Raw genomic sequence first — 19,918 nt, forward strand, 5'->3', positions numbered from 1 at the left:
CATTGCTCTGGGTCTGGATTCACATGAAGACCAGTCCAGGCAAGGATGCCAGATTTCTTTTCATAAATGCGACCAAGATGGGTTTTACAACAACCAACAAGTGGGGTACATAGTTGCAATATTCCAAACTTTAAGTGAATTGAAATTTCATCATGTTCCAAATGGAAATTGAACCCATGACCACAGAACAGTAGCCTGGGGTCCTGGATGACTACTCAAGTGATATTGTCATTATGTTACCACCGTGCCTCGTCTCCTCTTGATCTTAAATGGATGATCCCTTATTTTAAAAGAATGATCCCTATTTCTAGATTCTCCTACAAGGACATGTCATGGTTGGCACTTAATGGCAAAACGTAGTTGATTTTACCTCCTTTTTGATGGAACATGTTAGGCAAAGTTCATGGAATACAGAGCATTTCTGGGGATTGTTATGGTGTCAGAGGTGCAGCCTTTCAAATGAGATGTTAAAATGAGTTACTACTGTCTGCCTGCTCCAGTGAATATAAAAGATCCCCAGTGATCCTCAGGAGTATGGCAATGTCTACTAATATTCAGAAGAGCATTGGTTCTGCAGTGGAAACTATAGCTAATCTCAATGCCATTCTTAGGATCTCCAGGTGTGAAAACTGGCTGCCATTTTTCCCCATGTGCTAAAAATTAAGAAATTTTTTTTGTTTTTAAAGATAGAGTTGTTTGTGTATGGAATGAATTTCCAGAGGAAGTGGTGGATGTGGGTACAGTTACAACATTGGAAAGGCATTTAGATAAGTACATGAAACAAAATGTTTGGAGGGATATGGGCCAAGCTCAGGCAGGTGGGACTAGTTTAATTTGGGATTATGGTTGGCATGGACTGGTTAGACCAAAGGGTTCGTTTTGGTGCCGAATGACTCTATAAATACCCACTGTGATAAAGCACATTGGGACTCAATAAAAACATGATGCAAATTCCAAGGTGATTTGTACAGGACAGAAAAAGAATATTAACAGGGTATGACTTTAATTCCTTTTTAATACCAGTGCAGTTCACCAACTGGAGACATCTCCACTGAAAGTAATATACACAAGACAAAACATGTAAAAAAAAAGGTCCATGTGACACAGAATTAAAACCTCCCTTGTCTTCAACATCACAGTAAACTGGTCTCTCATTCAACTTTCAAGATTTGTTTTGAGAAGTGCAAAATGTTTTTGGCCTATTGAGAACTCAGTTACTAAAATTTCAGGGTAAGTTTTCTGTCTGCTATCTGAGAAAACCACAGAATGGGTTAAGAAAGAAGGCATTTGCCATTGTAATGAGCAGCACACAAAAAGTAACCAGCCCCTACAAACAGACACTGAATTACTTGATAAGCAAGATCATCGTCAGTGGGCTTAAATCAGCCAGGTCTGCTTCAGAACACATTTGATCAGGAAACTGACCCAATTCACCAACAATCTGTTTAGAACAGACATACCTTTATATAAGAATGACTGACAGGAAATTAATTGTTAAAAATGTCAACCTTTAAAACTAATGAATTCTTTGCCATAAGACAACAGGATCTCTCAGTTCCCATGTGCTAAAGTCTCCATGTTTAACGCTTTATTTCTGCAGCTTGTAGGTTGAACCCACTCAGAATGAGAAAGGCGCTCCCTCACCACCAAATAATGGATACATTTCAGGAAGCCTTTTGGGACAAGAGAGAATTATGATCTCAGAAACCAATAAAATTCTAACAGGACTAGCCAGGGTAAACAAGAATGATGTTCCCAATGACAGGGGAGTCCAGAACTAGGGGTCACAGTGTAAGGATACACAGAAGGCCATTAAGGACTGAGATGAGGCATAACTCAAAGAGAGCTGTCAGCTTGTGGAATTCTCTGCCACAGAAAGGAGTCGAGGCCAAAACATTGACTATTTTTAAGGAAATTATATAGTTCTCAGGGCTAAAGGGTTCAAAGGGGATGGGGAAAAAACGGAACAGGATACTGAGTTGGATGATCAGCCACAATCATCTTTAATGGGAGAGAAGGCATTAAGGGCTGAATGGCCTACTCCTGCTCCAGGTTTCTGTTTCTACGTACTCTATCATTGCTCACAAAAAAAACCTTTGGAAGAAAACCAGGAAGAGACATCTGTGTACAAGGGCAGATCCATGGTGTAACTTTGCTGGTCTCCTTGGCAATGATGATGTGCCTGCATTTCAATGCAGAAACACAGAAGCACACCCATTCAGGGCAGGTTAACATTCACTTTTTAAGTTTTTTCTGAGCTGCCTTCTTCTTTACCATCTGGAGCCGTTTCATAGCATTAAGCTGTGATTCTTGAGAGGTTGGCAACTTAACAAGAGAAGGGTTACCAACTTCAGTGGGTGTCTTGGCACCATTGTTACTGCCAGTAGCAGCGGAGGTGCCCCCTCCATTTCCACCACTGGATTGGTTGCCACTGTTGCCTGGCCCAGTTAGGCCCACCTTGCTAACATTGTCGCTGCTGGATGATCGGTTGAGACTTGGTTTCCCCAGAGTTAAGGGAGGGGGTGGCTTTATAGCTCCAGTGCTGGAGCTAATGGCTGTGGTCATTTTTGACCCCAGTCCTGCTTTGGATGTTGCCAGTCCAGAGAGACCCACTGCTTTTTGATTTGTGGCCGATGCTGTGGGCTTTCCACTGGTGCTTTGCACAGACGATCCCAGTTTAGCTGTCGAGGGTGCTGCAGTGGATGTTTTTGCTCCAAAGGCAGCCCATCCTGTAAGTCCACTAACAGAAGACGAGGAGGTGTTTGAACTGGAGGAATTGCCAGAAGCAGATGAAGATGCCTGCAAAACAGAAAGAACAGAAGAATGACCTCTCTCGTCCATCACTCAACCTCAGACTTTCTTTTCGTCCTTTTCCCCACCCACCCTTAGCTCAGAAGCCATTCCGTTTCTAACTTTCCCCAGTCCTGATGAAAGGTTGTTGGACCTGAAATGTTAACTCAGTTCTCTCCACAGATGACCATCCTCGGCACTCCCTCTCCGACATGACCATTCTCGGCCTCTTCCATTGCCACAACGAACCAAACTGCAAATTGGAGGAATAACACCTCATCTTCCGCCCAGGACAGCCTACAGCCCGAACACAGAGTTCTCCAATTTCAAATAACCTTCCATCCCATTACCCGACTTCCTTCCCAGCCCCTCCCCCCCTTCCACTCCTCCCTGCCACCAACCGGATTCATTCCTCCCATTGAGCAACCAGGTTGTACCCTCTACCTGTCTTCACCTATCCCCACTTCACCACCCTGCCCACCCTCCCCCTTTAATCTGCAGCTCCCCCTATACCCACCCCCAGTCCTGAAGAAGAGTTACACCCGAAACCTTGACTTTTTCACCTTCTGATGCTGCCTGGCTTGTTGTGTTTTTCCAGCCTCCTGCCTGCCTATTTTGGATTCCAGAAGCTGCAGTTTTTTTTGTCTCTCTCCGCAAATGCTGACAGACCTGTTTAGTTTTGTCTTTACTTTAAACTTCCAGCTTCTGCAGTTTTCTGCTTTTCAAAGAGTTTTAGACACCTAAGAAAAAGACTAAATCCATATTTCCATTCATCTTTAACAACTGATTTTTGTTTCCTGTTCAGGATTCATCTACTAGGGCCGAAGGGCCTGTTCCTGGGCTGTAAATTTTCTTTGTTCTTTTCTTAATCTGCTGCGTTTGAAACAACCCTCAAAGTCCACAGAATTCACACAAGCTGTAGCTCAGAAGTAAATACAAACCAGTTCTACTTCAAAAGGATGAGCCTTACCCTGATGGCTACAGTTTTAGTGAGTTCACTGCTATGGATTTGAACTCAGGCAAGAGGAATGAATGATTCATGGGTGTGGTGGCGATGTCCCTACCTCTGGACTAGAAGGTCCATTTTGAAACCCCACCTGCTCCAGAGGTGTGTCATAACATCTCTGAACATGTTCATCAAAAAAAGTGCACAGACTTAGAGGAAACACTGTCATCTCCAAGTCACAAAACTTTGGCTTCAAACTCCACTCCAGGATCTGAGTGCAAAAGCTGAGACTGATATTCCAGTGTAGTACGTGGGGCACAGCACTGATGGTGATGACATACTGAGGCCCTTTCTGCTGATCAGCTGGATGGAAAAGAATAGAAGAGCCATCCCAGTGTCCTGCCCAATATTTATGCATCAAACAACATCACAATAAGAAATATCAGCTTATTGTCACACTGAGATTTAGAGGAACTTGCTGTGTATTTTGGGCCTTTTGCTTCCTACGTTACAACAGTGATTATGTTGCATTGACTGTACAGTGCTTTGAAATACCCCGTGGTTGTGAAGTGTGCTATAAAAATGCAAGTTTCTCTATTTGACTGTCACAAGTGATCCTAGAATTGTAGGATGGACTTTAACATTGTAAACGATATATAAAAAGGAAGAAACATTTCCGATTAGTATACAGTTATATAAAGATTGTTTGCTTTCAGTGTTTCTTTACTCATTTTTAAAATGAACAATAATGATACTTTCAAATGCTTGTACAAAAACAAGTGGAGAAACACTTTAGGTAGCAGAAAAAGCAGGGTGAGACAGGAGATTGGTTCTGGATTGCTTGAGCAAAAGGCTGGCAGAGACATGGTGGATAGATGATCCCCTTCCATTTAATGCAGCTAGCAACATCAGATAGAATCCAGACCAACATTCTAAATATCATAACAGGGATTATAAACAGTTCAGAAAAACCCAATTACATGCCTCTGGATTAGAGGTGCTGGAAGAGCACAGCAGTTCAGGCAGCATCCAAGGAGCAGCGAAATCGACGTTTCGGGCAAAAGCCCTTCATCAGGAATAAAGGCAGAGAGCCTGAAGCGTGGAGAGATAAGCTAGAGGAGGGTGGGGGTGGAGAGAGAGTAGCATAGAGTACAATGGGTGAGTGGGGGAGGGGATGAAGGTGATAGGTCAAGGAGGAGAGGGTGGAGTGGATAGGTGGAAAAGAAGATAGGCAGGTAGGACAAGTCAAGGAGACAGTGCTGAGCTGGAAGTTTGAAACTAGGGTGAGGTGGGGGAAGGGGAAATGAGGAAACTGTTGAAGTCCACATTGATGCCCTGGGATTGAAGTGTTCCGAGGCGGAAGATGAGGCGTTCTTCCTCCAGGTGTCTGGTGGTGAGGGAGCGGCAGTGAAGGAGGCCCAGGACCTCCATGTCCTCGGCAGAGTGGGAAGGGGAGTTGAAATGTTGAGCCACGGGGCGGTGTGGTTGATTGGTGCGGGTGTCCCGGAGATGTTCCCTAAAGCGCTCTGCCAGGAGGCGCCCAGTCTCCCCAATGTAGAGGAGACCGCATCGGGAGCAACGGATACAATAAATGATATTAGTGGATGTGCAGGTAAAACTTTGATGGATGTGGAAGGCTCCTTTAGGGCCTTGGATAGAGATGAGGGAGGAGGTGTGGGCGCAGGTTTTACAGTTCCTGCGGTGGCAGGGGAAGGTGCCAGGATGGGAGGGTGGGTTGTAGGGGGGCGTGGACCTGACCAGGTAGTCACGGAGGGAATGGTCTTTGCAGAAGGTGGAAAGGGGTGGGGAGGGAAATATATCCCTGGTGATGTAGTCTTTTTGGAGGTGGCAGAAATGTCGGCAGATGATTTGGTTTATGCGAAGGTTGGTAGGGTGGAAGGTGAGCACCAGGGGTGTACTGTCCTTGTTACGGTTGGAGGGGTGGGGTCTGAGGGCGGAGGAGCGGGATGTGGACGAGATGTGTTGGAGGGCATTTTTAACCACGTGGGAAGGGAAATTGCGGTCTCTAAAGAAGGAAGCCATCTGGTGTGTTCTGTGGTGGAACTGGTCCTCCTGGGAGCAGATCCGGCGGAGGCAGAGGAATTGGGAATACAGGATGGCATTTTTACAAGAGGTAGGGTGGGAAGAGGTGTAATCCAGGTAGCTGTGGGAGTTGGTGGGTTTGTAAAAAATGTCAGTGTCAAGTCGGTCGTCACTAATGGAGATGGAGAGGTCCAGGAAGGGGAGGAAGGTGTCAGAGATGGTCCAGGTAAATCTAAGGTCAGGGTGGAATGTGTTGGTGAAGTTGATGAATTGCTCAACCTCCTCGCGGGAGCACAAGGTGGCGCCAATGCAGTCATCAATGTAGCGGAGGAAGAGGTGGGGAGTGGTGCCGGTGTAATTACGGAAGATCAACTGCTCTACGTAGCCAACAAAGAGACAGGCATAGCTGGGCCCATACGTGTGCCCATGGCAACCCCTTTGGTCTGGAGGAAGTGGGAGGATTCGAAGGAGAAATTGTTAAGAGTGAGGACCAGTTCGGCCAAACAAATGAGAGTGTCGGTGGAAGGGTACGGTTGGGGACGTCTGGAGAGGAAAAAACGGAGGGCTTGGAGGCCCTGGTCATGGCGGATGGAGGTGTAGAGGGATTGGATATCCATGGTGAAGATGAGGCGTTGGGGGCTGGGGAAACGGAAGTCTTGGAGTAGGAGGAGGAGGTGGGTGGTGTCACGAACGTATGTGGGGAGTTCCTGGACTAGGAGGGATAGGACAGTGTCGAGGTAGGTAGAGATGAGTTCAGTGGGGCAGGAGCATGCTGAGACAATGGGTCAGCCAGGGTGGTCAGGCTTGTGGATCTTGGGAAGGAGGTAGAACCGGGAAATGCGGGGTTCCCGGACTATGAGGTTGGAAGCTGTGGGTGGGAGATCTACTGAGGTGATGAGGTTCTGTATAGTCTGGGACATGATGGTTTGGTGATGGAGGGTGGGGTCATGGTCGAAGGGACAGTAGGAAGAGTTGTCCTCGAGTTGGCGTTTGGCTTCAGCGGTGTAGAGGTCAGTGCGCCAGACTACCACTGCGCCCCCTTTATCCGCTGGCTTGATGGTGAGGTTGGAATTGGAGCAGAGGGATTGGAGGGCTGCGCTTTGTGAGGGTGAGAGGTTGGAGTGGGGGAGGGGGGTAGACAGGTTGAGGCGGTTAATGTCCCGGCAGCAGTTGGAAATGAAGAGGTCAAGGGCAGGTAATAGGCCAGCGCGGGGTGTCCAGGTGGATGCAGTGTGTTGGAGGTGGGTGAATGGGTCCTCGGAAGGTGGGCGGGAGTCCTGATTGTGAAAGTAAGCTCGGAGGCAGAGGCAACGGAAGAATTGTTCAACATCACGGCGTGTATTAAATTCATTGGTGCGTGGACGGAGGGGGGTGAAGGTGAGGCCTTTGCTGAGGACTGATCGTTGGTCCTCAGTGAGGGGGAGGTCTTGAGGGATGGTGAAAATTCGGTAGGGCTGGGAGCTGGGATCTGGTGTGAGTGTGGAGCTGGGAGTGGGGGCAGAACCTGTAACTGGAGTGGGTGTGGTGGTGGGCCCCGTGGCCCAACATTTCAACTCCCCCCTCCCACTCTGCTGAGGACATGGAGGTCCTGGGCCTCCTTCACCGCCGCTCCCTCACCACCAGACACCTGGAGGAAAAACGCCTCATCTTCCGCCTCGGAACACTTCAACCCCAGGGCATTAATGTGGATTTCAACAGTTTCCTCATTTCCCCTTCCCCCACCTCACCCTAGTTCCAAACTTCCAGCTCAGTTACTGTCTCCTTGACTTGTCCGACCTGCCTATCTCCTTTCCCACCTATCCACTCCACCCTCTCCTCCCTGACCTATCACCTTCATCCCCTCCCCCACTCACCTATTGTACTCCATGCTACTTTCTCCCTACCCCCACCCTCCTCTAGCTTATCTCTCCATGCTTCAGGCTCACTGCCTTTATTCCTGATGAAGGGCATTTGCCCGAAATGTTGATTTCGCTGCTCGTTGGATGCTGCCTGAACTGCTGTGCCCTTCCAGCACCACTAATCCAAAATCTGGTTTCCAGCATCTGCAGTCATTGTTTATACCCAATTACATGCCTGCCTACCCTAATTAATCTTCCAGTGTGAAACAAAAAACAATAAAAAGATAATTAATGACTGGTGCTCAGTTTCATTCCTGGGATTCAGTAAACCTCAATAAAACAGTGCTAAATCTATTGCCTTACTTTCTCTGGTCTTGGGCAGTCGGCAGTTCTATCTTTGGGAGAAGGAAGCCTCAGTGTAACATCACTTCACCTTAACTTATACGCCACCGGTGCTCCCTTTCATTACCAAAGCTAGTCGTACAATATTCCCCATTCCAAATTATAAATTGTTTTCAGATTCATACTGTCAAACTATTCTACTGGGAACACACATTTCTCGATTGAATAGTGAGGCAAATTACACCCATGTCATCACCACTAGCAACGCAGAATGAACCAGGTGGTGAGACACAGTAAAGCATTCACCTTCAGTTAGCATATTTTCAGAGCAGCTATGCTCTGCACCTGGATAAAGCAACCACAACAATCCTCATGAGATTTTACAGCAGTCTTATAACGTCTGAGGAACAGTACTCTTCTGAGTCACAATAATGTTTAAAGGATATAATTTTAAAGGGTACAGCTGTTTTATATAGACTGTAATTGATTAATTTGAAGCTATTCCTCAGATACTATCACATTTGTACCATAATAAACACTACATGAGCTTTAGATTAATTCAGTGTATAAATTAATCAGAGCTTTTGGCTTTTATTATTAGAAAAACCTAATTGAACATCTACTACACTTTGGCCACAAAGGACTGATTTCTTGCTGGATCAAGTTTCCCAACATCTTTGACGTGTTTTTTTTTGTTTAATATTGTCTTTCAAAGCTACAAATACAATTGAGACAGTTGGAATAACTTTGTGCACATTCCTGACACTGTTGTATCCCTTAGCCTTACTTTAACTTGTGAACATCTGGAAGATTAATTATGTGCATCTTACTGTCAACTGTTGATAATTCACCAGTTATTTCCTCAGTTAAATTTTAAAAAATCATTCTCTGATCATTCAAGTTGTCTGGTAGTTCAGAAGACACTGAGTTTGGTTCACTAAATCCAGCTCCACATGGTCAACATCTCTTTCCAAAGCTGACAGCAAACAGGATTCAAGCTTAAGCAGTAATATCTTTAGCTTCCCACCGTCATCAGTAACGATAACTTATATAAAGACAGTTACTGCACCTTTACTTCTGTTCTCTTGAATGCTTGAAACGTGGTCACCTCTTGTTTAAGTTTCATTTCAGGTTTCTTCACTAAGGGATCCTTTACTGAGGGAGCAGCACTGGCAACTGAGTTGGAAGCTTTTGGAGCAGCCTTTTGTGTCTTTTGTGCCTGAGTATAATAGAAAATATTGTGATGAACACAGTTACCAAAGGTTTGTCAATGTGCGATAGTAAATGTCCCTTAGCAATGACTTCAATCACTGAAATGTTTTACAACTCCTCTAGGTTACACCATCACATTATTGCTGAATATTGGACAAAAGGTTATTTTAGTCCAGTCAATCCATGTTCAATATTACCATATATAATACACCCATTAAAAATGACATCACCTCGCACACTGGCACAGCATTATTAGCTGACTGGAAATAAATTCTTACCATTTTCTTCATCTGTCTTGTACAGCGGGCACAATACCATACTAGCCTTGGGTCATTCACATCCTTATCCGTTACTTGGGGTTTATGGCAGTCTTGGTGGTAAAGGTTGTGACATTCTTGACATTCAACTAGCTGATTACCTGATGTAACAGTCATTTGGCTATAGGTAAAGTAGTAAACAATTAACCAGTGTTATTAAAAGTTCAACAGACTAGCCTACTGTATGAAAGCATACATTATCGCACTGATGTTTCAGTGCTCTGAAAAGGATATACTTCCCAATGCTAGTAGAGTAAATGTTACTAATACACTTGGAGTTACTACTTCATTGTCATTAATTCTTCAGTGTGATAATTCCAGAGGTAGAATGATTTGAAACACCAGATTACAGACTATATTCATAACTTGCAAGGAATTTTATTTCAGCTACATATCTGTGAAAATCAGAAAATGATGGAAGTGCCTGGGAACATGTTTTAATGAAGTACTCAGATAAAAGCAAGAATGGCTCGTCACAGCCATTTGAAAACACTGTGAAATGCGAAATTTGATCTTTTTGAAATGCTGTAGATCATCTGCACATCAAGGTGGGAAAAATGATCTACCTTACAGTCTTGTTGTGGCTGCTAAATGATGATTTATACTGCAGGCTTGGTGTTGCAGTTGCCCAATCTTGTTTTACTCATATGTGCTACAGCTGACATAAGGTGAAGACAAGTTCTAACAACAAAAATGCATTTTTCTCGACACCTACCACTCCCCAAATAGTGAGTTACTCTATTCAACATTTCTCAAGTGATCTTGACACACTAGTTATTCCTCCACTGGAATATTTGATTTCCACACCACAAAATAAACCATAGGAAAAATGGGCCTTTGGGCCACTCAGCCTGCACTGCCTTTCAACAGGATCATGGCTAATCCGACATTCCTCATGCCCACTTTCCTGTCCCGGTAACTCTTGATTCTCCAACTGATCAAGGATCTATCTTAGTCTTAAATATACATAAGGATTCTGCCTCGACAGCTCTCTGGCAAGGAGTTCCAAAGAGACACAATATTCAGAAGAAATTTCTCCACCTCAGTCTTAAATTGGCACCCCTTTATTCTGAGACTGTGCCCTCTGGTCTTAGACTCTCCCACAAGTGGAAACATTCTCTCAGCATTAATATGTCAAGCCCATTAAGAATCCTATGTGTTTCAACGAGATCATCTCATTCTTCTAAACTTCAGTCAGTAGAGTCCCAACCTGTTTAACCTATGCTCAAAAGACAATCCCTCCAAATGGGGGATCATCCCAGTTAACCTTCTCAGAGCTGCCTCCAATGAAATGATATCTTAAATAAGGGGACCAAAATTGCCCAAGTGGTCTGATGTGGTCTCACCAGCACCTTGAATAGTTGCAATGAGTTCCCTACTCTTGTACTCCAACCCCATTAAAATAAGGGCTAGCATTCCATTAGCCTTCCTGATTATCTGCTGGACATGTCTGCTAGCTTTTTGTGTTTTGTGCATAAGTATTCCATGCTATGTAACTCGATTACTCTATAAGTACTTTTTCCCCCACTTAAATAATACTTCCTTTTGAAACATAGAAACCCATCTCTTGATTAATAAACTTACCTATTGGATAATTCTAACTTTTTACCTCCAGTCTCATAACTGACAGATAAATAGGAGGACTGCAGCATCTTCTAATAACAAATGGATGTATTTAAAATGCCAGCTTTCATTAGAATTTATGACTAAGAGATTTATTGCAAACACAAAATGTACAATTTTTAAAATGAGGATTAATCACTTCCATCTGCACTAATCCAACTATCTCCCTTAGCTTCTAACTCTGCCTAACCTGAACACTCTATATGGTCTCAGTTGTGTTTGTGTGTAAAGCTCCAGGTCATCAACATGTAAAAAGTCAATCTCTCATACCGACACACGACACATGCCAGGCCCATTTCCATGGCAAAGTCCTCTGCACTTTCGAAGCCAGGTAGGTCAGGCATTGGCAGCTCTTTGCTGGATTGAACAGTAATGGGAGAAGATCGATTCTCTGCTTTCTCCAATCTGGCTTTTTTCTGGGGATCAACTCCCTCCAAAGGATCTAGTTTAACCTTTCAAAAATTAGAAAAATTCATTGAGTTAACTAATCAGTCAATCATTATAAATTAATTTATTATATAAAGAGCAGTGTCTCAAATATTTATATTCCTTGTTTTTGTGCTAAGTACAGTGCACAAAATTTAAAATTAACCTGATTTTTTTGCCTTTCAATAAATTTAAGATTACTTTCTTGACAACAAAATTGGATATTTTGCTGTTCACACGCAAAATTTCAGTTATGTTGTTTCAAACCACGATGACTTACAATTCACCATCAACAACTTGAACTCTGCCTTGTACAATGAATGGTTTCTATATAGAAACATGCAGTTGCAGAATAAATTTAGCCAGAAACTTCTAACCTTTTCACCAGGTCTTTTTTCAGCTTCCTTCTTGGTTTTCTCAATGGAACCGGATTTACCATTGTTGCCCAATGAAAGAGATGAGGACACTTTGGATTCCTGTTTTGTAGAACTGGATTTGATGCTAGCAGCCACCTTGGGTGTTTCAATGTCCTAGGCAAAGAGTATAAAACAATGTACATGATTTCCAGAACTAAGGTAAATCAGTCAGTCACAACAATTACTGGTAGTTATAAACAGCCTTTCACTTAATGAAATATTCCATGGCTCCTCATAGAAACATCAAACATAATTTGACACAGAGCTAGAAAGGGAGATATTAGGAGACTTAACCAATAGCTTGGCCAGTGGGGTGGCTCAGGGCTTCCCCAACTGAGTTGAATGTCTCAGCAGGATCACAAGACAAGAATTTGCTGTCAATGCAACTCAGACTGAATGTGAATACCTGCAAGTGCCCTTTAAAGTGTGTGTGTCTGTGTGTGTAACAGACAGATCTTTGAGGTGTGATTGTTGCAAAGAGAACAAAAAAAACGCCTGAAAAATGTTAACTGTTTTGTTTTAAACATTGAAACATCTCCCACCATGCTGAAATTCTCCATCCTAACTCCTCCTCACCACCATTACACCTGCTCAGTGATTGGAAAAACCCACTTTCCCCAAGGTCACAATATCTGAAGCATTAAAATGAGGGTCACAGTAGGAGAAAGTTTGAAAGCACTGGAGTAGGTTTTAAAGAAGAAGGTCGAAAAGGAAGCAAAAAAGCTGGAGGAGTGGAGACAGCTGAGGAAGGAATTCTAGAACTTAAGACCTTGACAGTTGAATGTATAGTTAACAATGGAGGAGTGATTAATATTGGGTAAATGGAGTTGAGGGAGAGATTAGCTGTCATCTCACTGAATGGCAGAACGCAATAAATATTTGTCGGTCATTTATCAAACATATGCTGTTGTGAATGAGTTACACCCTTTGAAACAACTTATTCTGATGTGCCTTTAAGGCTCCACATTCAGGATCACACATTGAAACTGCTGGTTTGTGAGTTCTTTATTAGGATACCCTTACAACTTGGAGATATGCTGTATAAGGTACCAGCAGTCACAATAAGACAGAGAAGAATTCTGATTTTATTTTTCCAGTTTGTCACAACAGAGAAATTGGTCAGACTGGGAAGTAATTGTATATTGGTCTAAGGTTGCAATAGATCATTCTCTTAAAAAATGTCAAGTCAGAATTTACATTTATATAGCAAATTATACATCCTCAGGATGCATCAACATGTAGTTATTGCTCTTGTGTAAATCAGTGTATAAAACACCACCACTCGCAAGTTCCCCTCCAGGCCACTCACCATCCCGACTAGGAAGCTATCGCCATCCCACTCGATCATTGGGTCAAAGGTTTGGAGCTACATCTCCTGCAACAATCATGTGGGTATACCACAGACCAAGGACTGTAGTAGTTCATAATGACAACTCATCATCAACTTCTCAAAGTTCCATTAGGGATGCTGGTCCAACCAGTAACACCCACATCCCATGAACAAATAAAATAAATGCAGCAGCCAATTTGACAGCATATATATAGCATTATCATGTTGCAGTTTGTAAGAAAAAGTACCAGTTAATCTGTTTTTGGCAGGGGTGATTGAAAAGAAATGTGGCAAGAAAGCTGCTCCTTTTAAAAAGATATTCTACATTCATCTGGACAGGCAAACATGGACTCAGTTTAAATTCTCCCCCAAAGAAAAGCTCCCACCAATAGTGTGGGAGTCCCTCAGTATTTAACTGCAATGTAAACTTGTTATATGTTCAGGTCCTAGAGTGGTGGTCTTGAATCTAGAACTGTTTGCCTCAGAACTGACCATACTACCTTCCAAGGTAAACTAATACATCGATACATTTTGGAAAGATTCACCAGTGAATCATCTTAGTTTATTTTTAAAATGTGTCAAAATAGTCAGAAAATGATCACTTAAAATGTATTATCTCTCATTTTCACACATTACAGTTTTGAAGCAACACCATAATGAGTGACTGGATGCAATTTTGTATTAAAATGTTTCCAAACCAAACAGGTTGCTGAACCCATCTCTGCTCTTGGGGATGGGAAGAATTATATTGTACAACATGGAAGCAAACAAAGATCTGAAAGCATCTCTTGGAAGCCGATTTTGCAATAGCATTGCTAGTGTTTGGAAGCATGCTAACTACCTATCCTCTTGGATAAATTGAATGGACAAGGGGTATCAAAAACCAAACTTGAAATAAACATTCTGTAGGTATCTGCAATGTACTTCATGTCTATAGAGTGATGGTCTGGAGTTCAACACACAAATATCACATTGAAATGAATGTGGTTTTGATGTTGTAATTACAGTTTTATCTGTCTCTCTAAAATAAAACCTAAGGGTCATTATTTCATGATATCATTTCTGACAGTATTTCACATATGACCATTATACAACAAATTTGCTAAGAAATACTATAACCAATAGTTTCAATGAGTAAATGCTGATAATTTACATTCAATTCAATTTTTCATTTCCAGTACCATCCTATTTATCCACTTAACAAACCACCCTAAGCTTCCTTCAGCCAAGACTCTGTACTTTGGTTTCTACCATGTTCTACCCTAGCTACTAGGTGATCTCAGTAATGATGTATTCTGTTTTGCCCCAAACCACAAGGGAATTGACTAGGTTCAGTTCTCTGCTCTGCACAAGACCAGATCAGATACTCAGAGCTATGAAGGCATTACTTAGACCTTTACTTTCTCACTATTTTGTTAAAAGACCAACACCTTTAGTTCTCTCCCCATCATTCTTCCTCTCATACTCAACTTCCCTCTTCAGTGATTTCTTTTGTATAACTTTGCGGGTTATGTCTCATGCCTTTCTCACAAATTATGTGTGCCTATCCAAATACTTGATACAGTAACCAAGTACTCAACTGCACAATGGAAGTGTTAAGATCACTTTATAAGGGGTATATCAGTTAAAAAAAAAAATCCACTCCTGGACAATTACAGCACCAAATGAGGCCCATTTGCTGAAGAAATCCAAAACCAATTCTACTGCCCTAATGAAAGGTCATCAACTTGAAATGTTAAATTTCTCCTTCTCTCCTTGCAGCTGCTACTTGATGTGCTGAATATTCCCAGAAATATCATTCCACTGTGCAGCCTCTCTTTATAGGGCTATAGTACTTCCCATCAAGAATATAGCGACTTCTGTCTCATTCATCGCTTCAAACATTCTGTGGTCCAACAGTAAAGTCTGCAAAAATAAGCTCCAGCTCCTCTCTCTCTCTCTTCGTGATCATTTTAAATCAGTGAATTCCCCATATCCTACTGCCTCATTCAAGTAAAACCTTAAAATATACTACTTTAAGTAGGAGGAAACTGTACCTTTTGTGCCTGTCGAAAGCTAGAATCCCCGCCTCTAGCCAAGGTCTCATCTAACAGGGCTTTCAGTTTCTCTGCAGAGTCTTTGCTTTTTGAATGGAGATAACCCAAGGCTTTGAGGAAGAGTGGGTCCAGCTCCAGGTTGGGAACAGCCATATCCTACTAAAATGTGCGGGAATATATAGAATACATATAATAATGACAGTTCAGTGTCAGTGCTCCAACCTCAGGGGGCTTCTAATATCAGCACAGCAGCAACTCAGCAACTGCCTGACATTACTTCCGGTCCCACATTTATATTCGTCCCTGACTTTCGGTCCTAGCAACGGGTAACATCCGGTCCGTCTGTTTTATGTGTCCCCCCCCCCTTCACCACCCGGCCTTGATGAAACAAGTGGATCGCAGGTAACTTGGTTCTTGTCTGTGAGATGGGATATTGGTTATTTATAATGATCTCTTGGATTATTCTCTTCCTCATTTCCCGCCCGTGTTTTTTGTCTTCACGACAAGATCCAGGTTTCCAGCTTCTAGTCGCAGCCTCATTCGCCTTCCTTCAGTCAAAGCCTCCATCATTTACTGGGCTGAGGAAATGTTCCATTATGGAAAAACTCAGCATCTGTGGAAAGACAGAGAGAGAGAGACAGAAAGAAAGATAGTATAACTCTTCTTCAGAAACATCATTTCTCTCTCTGCACCAGAGCTGCCAGACCTGCTGAGTTTTTCCAGTATTCTCTATGTTTGTTTCACATTTCCAGCATTCGCTGTTTTTTTGCTTTTATTGAAAGTTTATCGTCAGGCAGCCCAGGTTCCTCTTCCTCTTCCAAAAAAAAACAAGGCCTAGGATTACTGCAGAGGATGCAGCATCTCTGGTAGTACTCTTTTTCAACCTGAGGCAGCAGCACATTACTTCTTTCCTGAGTCACAAATGTAATGTCGTACGAAACAGTTGGCCGGAAATGTTTAACTGTGTAGCCTAAGTATAACTCTGTTCACCAGATAACTCCCCCTGAGATGAGCTAGTCTGTCAGGTAGTTGTTCTAAACTAGGAGAGCGTGAGGACTGCAGATGCTGGACAGTCAGAGTCGAAAAGTGCAGCGCTGGAAAAATGCAGCCGGTCAGGCTACATCAAGGAGCAGGAGAATTGACGTTTCAGTCATAATCCCTTCATCAGGAATGTTGTTCTAAGTTGTTGGCCTTACCCCTACAGTTGACAACCATGTAACTGGGTTAGCCAGTTGTACCTTAGGAGATGCTCTTGTCTTCTATCTCTGCAGGTACGTAATAAACACTTAGCCACTTCTGCCAAGACATTTCGTGATACTTCTTCACAACTTCTTAATAAATCCTTAGAGTAGTATTGTGGAGGGATTGATGGCAGAATATGTACCCAAAGTCAAGCAGCTGCTGCAAGTCCAACAACATACAGCTCCCTTTTGTGGCTTCTGGATGACCAAAGAGCTTCCTAGCCAATGAAGTCCTTTTGAAACTCAGTCAATTGAATGTTATGGGAATTGGTAACAGGCAATTTCTACAAAGGAAGTTCCGACAAACAGCTGCAAGATAAATGATTAGATTATCTGTTTTGCTATGCTGAGGGTTCAGGGTGGCTACCACCTCTTGTTCTCCTTTACGTAATTCCTTGGAATTAGTTATCTCTACTTTAGAGGCTATTTCAAAGTTACCATTTCTTATTGAAATATTAGCCTTGGATAGTGATGATATCTCAGCAGTATATCTCTAAAGCATGATTGGATTTCTCAAACTTTGAAATTGCATGTAAGACTATTGATATTGAGCCATAGCTACCATTGTGAGTAACCTTCTGTTTGGATAAGCTTCAAAATTTCTTCTCCTTATTGATCGTGATTTGCCCTTGTGAAGGTGATGTGAACAACGTTGAACCACTGGTGTCAAATACATTCACAATGCCTTTAGGAAGGAAGTTCCAGAATTTTGACCCAATGACAGTGAAGGAATGATAGTACAGCTCTAAGTCTGTACATGAGACATTAAGATGAGCAATTTAGTTTTAGTCAAGTTGTGAAAGGCACTGTATAAGTGCAAGTTGAATTAATATTTAACCCATGAACGTCATATCAGGAGATTCAGTGTCAAGTTGAAGAACCTACATGCTAGCTATCATGTAAGATCCTTTTTTTTAGGTATATTCAGAATAATAAAGTTTATAACAATATGATCAGGTCACTGTCTAGTTGGACCAAAGGGTCTGTTTCCATGTCGTTTGAGTCTAATTAGTGCCTTTGTGTATTTCCTGAGGGCAACATTTCAGTTCTTTCACAATGCCCTCATAGCTATCTGACCTCTTCCTAAAAGAAAGTGATTTTTTAAAACCCCTGTAAGGACCATTCACACTCTTTTGACATTCTGCATATTTTGTTTAAAAGCATGTGTCAATTATTTTTGATCTTTCCTATTTTCCTTTCATTTATCTGAAATTCAAATTTGATTTTAGCTTTTGTCAAGCTGGAAGTAGTAAGGTAGAATTTATTTCAGGTTCTTTCAACTCTTCCTGTTTCATTTCCTCTGAAAAACTACCAGAAAAATTAAACTGTGGCTTTTCACCTGCTGTATTTGTTTTGATTCCTTTGACTGTGACAGAAAGAAATATTTAAATGCATACCTATATTTAAAAACAAAACTGAAAATAGAGTTGTAGCATCTATAATTGTATTCTTAATGAGCTGCTATTCACTTCTCTGTAGGTAGTTGTGGACATGAAGAACAATAGCATACATGAAGCATGTCTGTACCTGGAGCTATCCAACCACACAGAGGACAAGATCTTACCTCTCCATACATCCATTGTTTTATTTTTAATGTCCTACTGTGAATCCACATCAATTAATGTGTTCATGGTGCCAAACGGAGACAGTGCTAGCAATCTCTTGTGGAAGAAAGGAGTACCAGCCAACATTCCTATCAATATTCTTTCCCAGCAGGAGCTGCCTCCTGTGGTTAAGAGTTGTCGTTTGCCTGCTCTGGTGGAAAAGGATGGAAATTTTTGTCGAGCTGGTCTTGCTGTGGTACTGAGACATATTATATGGAGGACCTGTGAAACAGACTGCAACAGGAAGGATGTTTCAGAGCTGCTTGGCTTCAAAAAGACCTGTTTGAAGGCCTGTGCTGAGGTGAGTATTTAGGAATGTTCAGGCTGTTCAGCACCTCCAACATATTCCATCATTCAGTTTGATCTGTACCTGAACATCAACTTACTCAACTTTGTTCCATATTTCTTATTAATCTTGCCTCACAAAATCAATTGATCTCAGCCGTGAACATTCTTATTGTTTCAGCATCCATAGCTTTTTGAAGGAGTTTTTGCCGAATAAAAGAACCAGAAAACTGGAACCTAGCAGTTTTCTGGTTCCTCTTCGAAATACCTAGCTCTTATTTTACAATTGTTTTATGATAGTTATTTGTATTTACCCAGTCAAGTCCCATCATCATTTTAATGACCTGTGCTCACTCCATTTAATTTCTGTTGTGTCTGAGCGAAGTCCCTTTCGTGGGAATTTCTGATTTTCTACTACAGTATCAGACCTCTCGCAAAACGCTGCAGATTAGTTTGCTGATTTAAGATTAGACATTCTGGCCTCCCATAAAGGGGGTTGTTGGCCTCACTGTTATAGATTTAGTTGCTCATCAGATTGCAACTTATTTTTTCAATTTGTTTTTGTGGATTACTGACTTTATTGCCAGTCCCTAACTGTGTGATTTGTGAAGCCATTTCAGAGGGCAGTTAAGCTTCAATCTTATTTCATATATTTTGAATTTCTTTGAATCCCTGGAACATTGTTGCAGTAAAAACTGCATTGGAAGTGGTTGGGGCACAGCCTCATTGCATCTTTAAGGAGCAAAGTGGTTAAAGACTGGAAACAGAGAAAGGTGCATGACAGCAGGGAGTCACTGGCATTTTTAAAAATTGGCCTAGCAAAGAATTGGCACAGATGCTGTGGTCCATGTGGCTTCGTCTGAGCTGTAAAATGGCATGTTTCTTTGGAATTACAATGCTTAAGTGTTAACTAGCCAAATATGTTGTACACACTGAGATGCATAAATAAGATGAATGCCCATTAATCTGTTTTTGATGATGTTGACTCAAGATGAGGGTTATTGATTGGATGAATTATCCACTCTTCATCAAATAGTTTTACAAACTCTTCGATGTCTTCCTGAACTGCTGAAACAGAGGTGAAAAATGTGATGCTGGAAAAACACAGCAGGCCAGGCAGCATCCGAGGAGCAGGAGAATCGACGTTTCGGGCTTATGCCCGAAATGTCAATTCTCCTGCTCCTCGGATGCTGCCTGGCCTGCTGTGTTTTTTCAGCATCACATTTTTCAACTCTGGTCTCCAGCATCTGCAGTCCTCACTTTCTCCGAGTTGAACTGCTGAAACAGTCAGCTTCCTGGTACAGTCACCATCTGAGGTATGGCACCTCTAATGATGCAGCAGTTTCTTTGTCCTGCTCAAATTTAATGCAGTCAGTTACTTGATTGGGGCTTAATCCACAACACTATGATTTGAAGAAGGTATTGCAAACTGAACATGAGCATATTTTATCGACACAAACTAGCTTTTC

General features: G+C 42.2%; 2 protein-coding genes across 2 annotated transcripts in view; one reads left to right on the top strand and one right to left on the bottom strand.

The window, feature by feature from the left end:
* Positions 1-997: 997 nt before the first annotated feature.
* Positions 998-15,592, bottom strand: ints12 (integrator complex subunit 12). The gene is made up of 6 exons (XM_072583892.1): positions 15,320-15,592; positions 11,915-12,067; positions 11,382-11,563; positions 9,450-9,609; positions 9,029-9,178; positions 998-2,799 (listed from the first exon to the last, which is right to left on the bottom strand). The coding sequence occupies exons 1-6, from the start codon at positions 15,470-15,472 to the stop codon at positions 2,236-2,238; spliced, it is 1,362 nt and encodes a 453-aa protein (XP_072439993.1). The 5' UTR covers positions 15,473-15,592; the 3' UTR covers positions 998-2,235.
* Positions 15,593-15,634: 42 nt separating this feature from the next.
* The window catches only part of gstcd (glutathione S-transferase, C-terminal domain containing), a 140,538-nt gene continuing 136,254 nt past the window's right edge, over positions 15,635-19,918 (top strand). Inside the window, exons 1-2 of the mRNA XM_072583891.1 lie at positions 15,635-15,721; positions 18,040-18,465. Coding sequence (XP_072439992.1) covers positions 18,052-18,465 — 414 coding nt within the window. The 5' untranslated portion in view covers positions 15,635-15,721; positions 18,040-18,051. The remainder of the gene's footprint in view (positions 15,722-18,039; positions 18,466-19,918) is intronic.

Source organism: Chiloscyllium punctatum, chromosome 14 (genome assembly GCF_047496795.1).
Source record: "Chiloscyllium punctatum isolate Juve2018m chromosome 14, sChiPun1.3, whole genome shotgun sequence".
In the NCBI taxonomy this organism is placed as follows: Eukaryota; Metazoa; Chordata; class Chondrichthyes; order Orectolobiformes; family Hemiscylliidae; genus Chiloscyllium; species Chiloscyllium punctatum.